This window comes from Brachycentrus maculatus, unplaced genomic scaffold, assembly GCF_059751285.1.
Source record: "Brachycentrus maculatus isolate JH-2025_06_01 unplaced genomic scaffold, ASM5975128v1 h1tg000117l, whole genome shotgun sequence".
Classification (NCBI taxonomy): Eukaryota; Metazoa; Arthropoda; class Insecta; order Trichoptera; family Brachycentridae; genus Brachycentrus; species Brachycentrus maculatus.
Genome location: NW_028280870.1, coordinates 2,183,707 through 2,194,847, shown reverse-complemented (window position 1 = coordinate 2,194,847; position 11,141 = coordinate 2,183,707). Strand labels below are relative to the sequence as shown.

Sequence of the window (11,141 nt, the reverse complement as noted above, 5' to 3'; positions counted from 1 at the left end):
TTCATTCTTAGTATAATCTTGTTATGAAGAACAAATCCTTTAACCAATCTCTCATTAATTCCTCTCCTCTCCTTTTTCTTCCTGCATATTCCATTTTATACCATACCCTTACCCTTTTACTCCCAACCTCACACACACATACACACACCCACCCTCTCTTCTCTTTTTTATCTCTTAATATACCACAGTATTCAAAACATATATCACTCACTCCTTTCAACGTCATATATGAATAAAAAAACTTCATTTTTCTGGAGATCGTTTTTGAAGTTTAAAAATATAATAAAACGTATTAAAAATAAATATAAAGCCACTTATTGAACTTTTCACTGTGCAACAGATCTTTTTAGGTAAAACCTGAATGTTTTAAAAACCTGAAGTGTATTTTAAAAAAAAATAATCAATATCTTTTCTTCAAAATGCAAAAACAACACTTTCTGCCCCATAGCGGGTAAGTATTAAGTCATATATATGCTGCTTTTGCTGAGATATAGTACATTTTCTGGGCATTCCAAAAACATGCACAACTGAAAATTGACAATTTTTGATATATGACGTTGTTGAAAGGAGTGAGCAATATGTGAAATTATTTCATTGGCTTTTATCATTGTCAATCAAACTTTTTTTCTTACATTTATTTATGTAGTAAATACAAGCTACAAGCTACAAGCTGAGTAAATCCCAAAAATTAAAATAAATAAATAAAAAGCGTTTCATAACTCCCATAAAAAAAAACAAATCAGGACTATTATAATGAAAGTACACTAATATTTATTTTTTATTATTTATTGTGACTTTTTTAGTGCAAGAAAATTTTTTTAATGTATAAATGCACTTATCAATTATCTGAGGATCAAAATATTTGAAGTCAGCTTATCACATAGTACACATAAAAAATTTAATTAATTTACAATCATCAAGGCGCAATCCACAGAGTATCCATGAAGTTTTTTATTTTAATAATTTCATTATTTGAAATGTACAGCGAGTTGATTGAAATCATATTTTCGAACGTAGCAGTCTCGGCAGCCAGTGAATACCCATCTTCCATTGAAAGAAATATTTCGTATGGGATCGCAGTCAGATCCTGTTAACTGAACACGCACACCGGAGTGCTCTAATGACTGGAGAATGCAGGCCCCATCTTGACGGCCAGATATGAACTTGCTAGTCGATACCCCTTCCAAACTTATCACAGGACTTCCGGACTCCCACCACTCTTGTAAGATGGATCCATTTTCGGATGAAATAAGTACAATCTGAAAAAAAAATTATGGATTGTCAACCAAGATTTAATTCATAAAAACAAAAGATTGAGAATAGAGGTGAAAAAAAATATATATAACTTAACCAAACCAAAAAAGTTTTAGTCGCTTAGGTTAGGTAAGGTTGAGTTTAGGTTGGATTTAAAAAAGGAGATTTATTAATTATTTAAATATTTTAAGCATTTACACAGTGGTCAAATATTTTAACAAAATGCTAGTTAGGTTAGTATATAACCACTTACATACCGAGATTTTAGTTTACCGGTTTTAAGACATACCCATCTATTCGTCTAGAAACTATCACCATTCACACACTTACACATTCGCAAAATATTAATCACATGCATTATTAGTAAGGTGTGGACTACTGATTAGTGCCATAAACACATAGTTGAACATCAATTGTGAAAAAACCTGAATCTTAACTATCCCGATTAAAAAACTGGTAGTATTTTACATAAATGGTGCTTTAAAAATTATCTAAATTCTTATTATTATCATTTTGTCTGAAAACCGGTAGATTTTAAATCTTAATCAGTGGTTGTATACTAATTATAAGTAACATAGACAGACGCCGTGATGTAGTTGGGTAGACGCTCAACTGCAAAATTGGTGTTGGGAGTTTAATTCCCACCAATTGCAAAATAGATTTTAGAAAGATTTATTTTTAATTGGTCTGGGAGTATGTGATATGTTTTTCACATTTACCTTCCCTATCCTTACTATCCACCTGGGGACAAGCCTTTAAAAAGTAACGGCTTTGCAGGTTATTCCTTTTTTTAATATTAAAAATATGGGCATCATTATATTGTTTACCTTTCCATTTTCACAGCCTAGTAAAACATTGTTACCTAAGGGGGTACAACAATTAACAGCAGATTCCATTTTGACCATAAAAATCAGTTCCCTCATCGCAATATGGGCGCAATAAACCGATCCATTTTCACAACCGACTATAGCTAATTTATCGCTGGTGGCAACCTGAAAGAATATTATACATTTTTTATTATTCATACGAAAAAACTTATTTTCAAGGAAAAAGTCTTTAGGTTTGAAGATGCCACTTACTTCTCTAGGATTTTCAACACTTTGTTCATTTGGAGTGGAAACGACGGAACAACAGTTGATCATACCATCGGTCGACAAAATATCCGCTAAGCATTTAGCTTCTCCGACATCCCAAAGTTTGACTTTCCCATCTCTAAAAATAAGATACATATACATATTAAGAATGGGAAGTGCAAGTTTGGATCGAGCGGGAGAATAGCAACAGACAGCAGTATACGAGGTAACAGACCCCAGGAAGACGACCTAACCGATGGAAAGACAGCTGGTCTTCCACCTCCAGGGAGCAGACTCCAAGAATAACAGGTCACAGTCCTAACTAAAGAAGATGAAGATATACATATCATCTTTCTCGGAAAAAACACCATAATCGGAAAATTGGGTTAACATCATTTTGTTTCGCTCAAAATAAGTAATTATAAACATGATCTGGAAAAACCATATACTTTGAAGCAATCGTCAAAGTGTCCTTGGGTCGCTTAAACAAAATGATCATTACCTATGTATTATTATTATTTACAATGTATTGCCGGAAAAGAATACATATCATTAACATCAGTATAATCTGCATCTTAAACTGACTAAATAACTTTGTTATAATTTTATAATCCAACTCAATGTAACTTTAACATTTACAAACACTTCATTTTACTAAATCTTAAACATTGTTGTAGTACGATATCTAAAGCTTATGTTTATATCATTTTTACAGGTTGATGATGTTATAGAATGATGGATGAAGGAGAAAAAGAGGGAATAAAAAATTAAACAACTGTAATACACAGCTCTCGGTGTACATACCGCCCTGTCAAAAAAGGAAAAGTAATATACAAGTTTGTAAATAATACAAACATATTTTTCTCCCTTCCCTTGTAAGTGAACCTATGTAGGTCTAGGACTAATAATACACAGTTCTTATAATATTTCTATACTGAAATTTCTTGATGGAACTGAATTTTACAAAAATAATGGAACACTTACTACATACCTTTCTCCACTTCATTTATTTTACCAGCGACCGTGTTTCGTTGTCACAAACATTGTCAGGCTAGTCTGTGTGGTAAAAAGCTACATATATTGTCGGTGCTTTATTACTTTAAATAATTGTTCCTTTAGATAAAACTAACTTACTTGCTAACAGAAAGAACGTTTCTTCCCCTGTCTATGATTGCGGAGTCCGTGACTGCCATGGAATGCCCGGCGAGGGTCACCGGATTGGCTCCATTTTCCGCAGACCAGACCTTGAGAGAACCATCAGCTCCCGCAGTTAGAACTACAGTCCCTGAAGGGAAGAACCTGCATTTGTATGCCGGACCTCCGTGGCCCTGTAAAACCAGATTCTCACTACCTGAAAATAATAATCAAATACAGAGAGATGCGTAGGAAACTGTTAGTGGAATCGTTTCATTATGATTGGACCATCAATATTAGAAACCTAGATAATCAGTAGATTGTTCTAAGGCATCAACTCGAGAGAGAATATGGAAGTCTAGGCATTTACAAGGTTTACCAGTCATCACCTGGTTTAAGTGATCACTTTATACACTGTGTAACAATCAGCATTCTCCCCATGATGTCACTATAATTTTTGGAACTTGTCTACAGTATTTTACGGACTATAAGACACACTTTTTTCTTTAAAAAATTGTCTTTAAAATTTTGGTGTGTCGTATACTCCAAATAAAAATATCCAGCCTATGATTAAAAAATGGACATTTATTCGATGCCGCGGAAATCTATCTATATCTGGCAACATTGTAGTGATGGGAATCGTACCATACTCCCGGTATTTGTCGTTTATTTTTCTTACCTGTTCTGCTATCCCAGACTATAATTTTGTCATCTTCCGATGAAGAAATAACTAGAGCATTTTCAGCCGCAGATACGGAGTGGACAGCTTTGTTGTGTACTTTGTAAGACTTCATAGGAGCCACGAAGGCTGTCACCAGCTCGCTTTCTATATGCTTTATAACCATCATATTGGATGTCTGATTTAATACGGAGAATTCTGGACATATTGATAACTTTGGTTTATTATCAGAGGTTAAGGATGACTTTATCTTCCCGTGGACGCTCGGGTGGTTTCTGTATTTTACAGATATCCACGCTTCTGAATTGGGCAGTCTGAAATATTACGAAATTATTTATTTAAAAATATTTTGAATTACAATTAATATATTTGAATATCAACAGTTTAATATCATAACCTAAGAGTTTCATTCCAGTCACTTTGAACATAAACTACGGGATAATTGTGAATTTGCGTCATATCTGAGCAATCTTTTTTACAATGTTCACGAATAATTTAGAAAAATTGTGCAATTGAATTTAAGTTTTTTTTCACATAAACAAAAAATAACTTAATGTCATCCTAACAAAAATGACATTTGCAAACCGCAGATATTTTTATTGCTGAAGATAAAAATTGCACAATGCGTATTTCCGGTGATGCCACAGGAAAATGATACAGAAATATACTATAGGAAAAATTCCACATGGAAAATGTTTGTTTCGTGAATGGGGCACGTTATTATATGCTCGGTCGTGGATCGGTTTAGGCACTCTAAGCTTAGCTCGAGAGTTTATGAAGAAGCAATATAGAACCTATCTTTATCTCTCCAACACAAACGAGCCAAGATAGAAAGAGATCAAGCAAATCCCGTATAAATAATCTGTAATGCTGGTCACTCACGACGAGGAAAATAGTAGATTTTGTTACATTTTCTCTGGTTTTTTAACGTTCAAGTACGAAATTTGGAAAGACAAAAGATTTCACTGCCAACCTGGCGATATGACGCGAAATCATTAGTATATAATGTTTGTATATAAGCTTCGTTCGAGTCTGGCCGGGCGGCCGTTATGAATTCATTGCACAAACTAATTTATATAATTCATTGTAAACAATAAATGACAAGCCGGGTGATCTCGTGTTGAAAATAACTATTATATATTGGAAATGTGAGTACTTCATTATTGGTAAGGCGTTTCCTCTCATTCCGCCGTTTGCTAAACAGCTGTCAAACAAATTACGCAAGAAATTTGTCTCGACTGCTGCTCAAATAAGCGCTAATTAGAAGAAATATGTATTCTATAACCTCCGGAATGACCCCATCAACAGCATTGCAGGTAATCAACTGTTTTTGTTGTTGTTTTTCATGCCTGAAAAACTGTGCAATCTTCTTTGTGTGAAATGTCATTTTGACAGTCCGTTGACAGCGAGTCTGTTTTTATTATTGTTTTTATGTTATATTTTAGGTAAAGTACGGACAACCGGCATAGTTACAAGCACATTTATTGTCATATAATGTTATTTATTGCACTATATGCATATAAAATAAGATTCAACAAACACAAAAGATGTCATTCAAAAAATAGCTACAGCACGTGGCGTATAGATTTTGAAATGGTTTTCCAGTTTTACTTATACAGTTACAAATGTCAATTTACTAGTGGGTGCAATGCTTGCCCATGTTTTGTTCACAAAGAAATAGGTATGGATGATAATTAATAAATAATATTGGATATATGATGTAAGAAGACCAGCCCGACGAAGCTTGCAATCGCAAAACCGGACTGGACTCTTTTGCTGACAAATTTCCAGCCCCCATCTGTGCTCCACGAGTAGTTTTATGATGAGGTTGGAACTCTTCATATCAACCCCTCCGAGAAGCCTGCCACTGTATACCTTATAAGACCATCTTAGTGTATACCGGTGTCTGATATCCTCATCATCGGAGATCGCTCAGTGGGTCGTAATGCTAGCAATTATTTTTCAAACATAAAAACTAATTCTGTAACTTTGTTACCTTTTCAGACTCTTGCAACTATTGGCAAATGACTTGTCGCGGCAGAAGGGTTCCATTTCCCCCATTGTGTTGGCGCTTTGGACAGTTTCATTTCCTAGCGCTGGATCAGAATATATAAACTACAGAGGACGATTCGGCATTGTTTTATTTGGATGTGTAGCCAGTAATTACTGTTTTAGTGTTTGCAGATATGTATAGGCAGATAGATGATATAACCATGAAACGTGTGTTATTGCACAATTTTCTTGGGAGTTATTCATCGTGACTAATATATATGTATACTCTCCCCCCTGAAAATAAACATATTATGCTCTTAAATATGTTTTTATTTTGTTCATTAATGACCGAGATCCTTGAAAAGTATCATCCTATCCCGCTCTCTGTGATCTTACAACATTGACCTTAATTTTTTACAGAAATGCAATCTAAAGTAACTAACTGACCATCACGCCGCTTCCGCAGGGATAGGCAGAGAGAATAGAACACCACACCACGCTACTCTTGTCTTTGTACACATTCTTCTTTACGCATCCCCTCACACATCCTCCTCCCAACCCTTCTCCGCACCCCAAAGGTGCATAGGGCACTGCATTATATAGAAGCAGTGTTATCTTGATCGTTAAATACACGAAGGAAAGGTGATCAGCCTTTCGCTTCAGGTACCAGTCCAGGGTCATATTAAATATATATTTGACTGAAAAATCAATAATATTTATTGCGACCCTCTTGGGAATCAAACCCGGGACCTCCAGCATGGTAGCCTAGAGCGCTAACCGCTACACTATGGAGGCGGACCTCATACATACCCGCCGATTATTCGGATTCCTGAATTGACCACTTTCAATTATTTTAAATACTTGATCATGCCAAGTTTTGCCCGGTCATCCTCTGCTCATGTTCCCAACAAGATTCGCCTCATAAATTTCTTTTACAATCCTTTCTTCGCTCGTTCGTTTAGATCTTTTATAACTAACTAACTAACCATCACGCCGCTTCAGGCAGAGAGAATAGAACGCCACACCACTCTGTCTTTGCAAACATTCTTCGCCTCTTCCACGTTCATGCATCTCCTCATACATACCCGCCGATTACTACGACTCCTAACCTGACCACTTTCAAGTATTTGGCATACCTGATCGTGCCATGTTTTTCTTGGTCTTTCTCGGCATAAATTTGTTTTACCGTTCTTTCCTCACTCATTCGTTCCACATGTCCAAACCATCTCAACGCACCTTTCTTAATTTTATTGATAATGGTTATCTCCGCTTTGCATTCCTTCCTTATTTCACTATTCGAACATCTATCATACATCGTTTTGTCGCACATTCTTCTGAGAGATTGCATTTCGACTGCACTCAGTCTACTTTCATCCTTCTTTTGCCAACTCCATGTTTTACTTCCATACATTAGAGTTGGAACCAGGACTCCGTTGTGCACTGCCAGTTTAGCTTCCGCTGATAGGCTTTTATTTGCCATAACTGATATTATTAGAGGGTATTTCTTTTTCATCGAGAATTTTAATGACTTCCTTTAATCTGACTCTATCGAATGCTTTAGTAAGACCTACAAAGCAGAGGTAAGCTGTCTTATTGAACTCTATTGCTTTTTTAACTAATTTGTCTAACAACAAATGTGTTGAACTTATTTACGTCCGAGTTCACTCGGTTTCTCAGCGTCACATATTTAGCATATTCTTCTGGTGACGGTGAGCTTCTGTATTTCAGATGGCTTTTCTTCGGCGAGTTCCTTGACTTCATCAGTAAACCATTTTATCAATAATGATTATCTCAGCCTTGCATTCTTTCCTTCTTTCACCATTCGAACATCTATCATACATCTTTTTGCCTCACATACAAATAAAACTAACTAACCATCACGCCGCTTCGCCGCAGGGGTAGGCAGAGAGAATCGAACGCCACACCACTCTGTCTTTGCAAACATTCTTTGCCTCTTCTACATTCATGCATCTCCTCATACATACCCGACGATTATTACGACTCTTGACCCGGCCGCTTTCAAGTATTTGACATACCTGATTGTGCCAAGTTTTCCTCGGTCGTCCTCTGCTTCTTTTTCCAACTACATTCGCTCCATAAATTTGTTTAACCGTTCTTTCTTCACTCATACGCTCCACATGTCCAAACCATCTCAACACACCTTTCTTAATTAATAATGTAATAAATAATAAATAATATATATAAATAATAAATAATGTATGTAAAAATAAAAATAATAGATCAACCTGGCTGAACGGTGATAATATGCGTGAATAGCCTATAAATAAAAAAAAGACATTCATAATAACAGCAATGGGGGCGCGAGATAGAGACAGGCATGAATATAGAAAGAGGTAGAAAGACATTCGCCGGAGCTAGCGGTTGAGTTCGGCTTCGTCCACAGAACCAAAGATCAATTAACGAACATCTATTTACTTATATTTCTTCTTTTTTTATGGCTATTCACCCTTCTAGCCAGTGCGAGTTATTTTTTATTTATATATTATTATTTTACACTTTTTACAATTTAAAAAAGATAAATGTTTGAGTTTTTATTATTTACAAAAAAAAACTTCAATTTCATACTATTTCTATGTATTTATATATTGAGCCTTCCTACATGTACTATTGTAACCCACAAATGTATAATTTATATTTTTTATTTTTTAAATGTATTTCATGATATCTTTAATGATTCTTCTCCACGCGTGCTTTCAATCGTCTTCTGTCCCCTGCATCAATCACCCTTCTCCAGAATCAGAATGTCAATTTGTCACTGACTCACAAAGCCGGCAATTCGCCGGCTTTGTGAGTCAGTGACTTTACCACAATTTCATACCACTTTCTAATAATGAGCCGCTCAGGCTCACAGAAATAGTATGAAATTGAAGTTTTTTTTTGTAAATAATAAAAACTCAAACATTTATCTTTTTTAAATTGTAAAAAGTGTAAAATAATAATATATAAATAAAAAATAACTCGCACTGGCTAGAAGGGTGAATAGCCATAAAAAAAGAAGAAATATAAGTAAATAGATGTTCGTTAATTGATCTTTGGTTCTGTGGACGAAGCCGAACTCAACCGCTAGCTCCGGCGAATGTCTTTCTACCTCTTTCTATATTCATGCCTGTCTCTATCTCGCGCCCCCATTGCTGTTATTATGAATGTCTTTTTTTTATTTATAGGCTATTCACGCATATTATCACCGTTCAGCCAGGTTGATCTATTATTTTTATTTTTACATACATTATTTATTATTTATATATATTATTTATTATTTATTACATTATTAATTAAGAAAGGTGTGTTGAGATGGTTTGGACATGTGGAGCGTATGAGTGAAGAAAGAACGGTTAAACAAATTTATGGAGCGAATGTAGTTGGAAAAAGAAGCAGAGGACGACCGAGGAAAACTTGGCACAATCAGGTATGTCAAATACTTGAAAGCGGCCGGGTCAAGAGTCGTAATAATCGTCGGGTATGTATGAGGAGATGCATGAATGTAGAAGAGGCAAAGAATGTTTGCAAAGACAGAGTGGTGTGGCGTTCGATTCTCTCTGCCTACCCCTGCGGCGAAGCGGCGTGATGGTTAGTTAGTTTTATTTGTATGTGAGGCAAAAAGATGTATGATAGATGTTCGAATGGTGAAAGAAGGAAAGAATGCAAGGCTGAGATAATCATTATTGATAAAATGGTTTACTGATGAAGTCAAGGAACTCGCCGAAGAAAAGCCATCTGAAATACAGAAGCTCACCGTCACCAGAAGAATATGCTAAATATGTGACGCTGAGAAACCGAGTGAACTCGGACGTAAATAAGTTCAACACATTTGTTGTTAGACAAATTAGTTAAAAAAGCAATAGAGTTCAATAAGACAGCTTACCTCTGCTTTGTAGGTCTTACTAAAGCATTCGATAGAGTCAGATTAAAGGAAGTCATTAAAATTCTCGATGAAAAAGAAATACCCTCTAATAATATCAGTTATGGCAAATAAAAGCCTATCAGCGGAAGCTAAACTGGCAGTGCACAACGGAGTCCTGGTTCCAACTCTAATGTATGGAAGTAAAACATGGAGTTGGCAAAAGAAGGATGAAAGTAGACTGAGTGCAGTCGAAATGCAATCTCTCAGAAGAATGTGCGACAAAACGATGTATGATAGATGTTCGAATAGTGAAATAAGGAAGGAATGCAAAGCGGAGATAACCATTATCAATAAAATTAAGAAAGGTGCGTTGAGATGGTTTGGACATGTGGAACGAATGAGTGAGGAAAGAACGGTAAAACAAATTTATGCCGAGAAAGACCAAGAAAAACATGGCACGATCAGGTATGCCAAATACTTGAAAGTGGTCAGGTTAGGAGTCGTAGTAATCGGCGGGTATGTATGAGGAGATGCATGAACGTGGAAGAGGCGAAGAATGTTTGCAAAGACAGAGTGGTGTGGCGTTCTATTCTCTCTGCCTGAAGCGGCGTGATGGTTAGTTAGTTAGTTATAAAAGATCTAAACGAACGAGCGAAGAAAGGATTGTAAAAGAAATTTATGAGGCGAATCTTGTTGGGAACATGAGCAGAGGATGACCGGGCAAAACTTGGCATGATCAAGTATTTAAAATAATTGAAAGTGGTCAATTCAGGAATCCGAATAATCGGCGGGTATGTATGAGGTCCGCCTCCATAGTGTAGCGGTTAGCGCTCTAGGCTACCATGCTGGAGGTCCCGGGTTTGATTCCCAAGAGGGTCGCAATAAATATTATTGATTTTTCAGTCAAATATATATTTAATATGACCCTGGACTGGTACCTGAAGCGAAAGGCTGATCACCTTTCCTTCGTGTATTTAACGATCAAGATAACACTGCTTCTATATAATGCAGTGCCCTATGCACCTTTGGGGTGCGGAGAAGGGTTGGGAGGAGGATGTGTGAGGGGATGCGTAAAGAAGAATGTGTACAAAGACAAGAGTAGCGTGGTGTGGTGTTCTATTCTCTCTGCCTATCCCTGCGGAAGCGG

At 36.2% G+C, this 11,141-nt stretch overlaps 1 protein-coding gene and 1 long non-coding RNA gene across 2 annotated transcripts; one reads left to right on the top strand and one right to left on the bottom strand.

Annotated features, from left to right (window-relative positions):
• Window positions 1–770: 770 nt before the first annotated feature.
• Window positions 771–4,744, bottom strand: LOC148309836 (proteasomal ATPase-associated factor 1-like). Its single transcript, XM_088259462.1, has 6 exons — window positions 4,538–4,744; window positions 4,141–4,454; window positions 3,462–3,678; window positions 2,334–2,466; window positions 2,082–2,246; window positions 771–1,259 (listed from the first exon to the last, which is right to left on the bottom strand). Exons 1-6 carry the CDS (start codon window positions 4,597–4,599, stop codon window positions 969–971), a joined length of 1,182 nt encoding a protein of 393 aa, XP_088115588.1. The 5' UTR covers window positions 4,600–4,744; the 3' UTR covers window positions 771–968.
• A 265-nt stretch (window positions 4,745–5,009) lies between these two features.
• LOC148309835 (uncharacterized) lies at window positions 5,010–6,454 on the top strand. The gene is made up of 2 exons (XR_015837482.1): window positions 5,010–5,456; window positions 5,586–6,454. It is a non-coding gene; the product is annotated as an uncharacterized LOC148309835 (long non-coding RNA).
• Window positions 6,455–11,141: the final 4,687 nt, after the last annotated feature.

Coding starts and splice junctions, on each gene's coding strand:
- LOC148309836 (XM_088259462.1), bottom strand. CDS start 4,599: ATGACGCAAATTCACAATTATCCCGTAGTTTATGTTCAAAGTGACTGG. Junction 4,455..4,537: donor GACTGGAATGAAACTCTTAG/GTTATGATATTA, acceptor GTAATATTTCAG/ACTGCCCAATTCAGAAGCGT. Junction 3,679..4,140: donor AGTCTGGGATAGCAGAACAG/GTAAGAAAAATA, acceptor TATTATTTTCAG/GTAGTGAGAATCTGGTTTTA.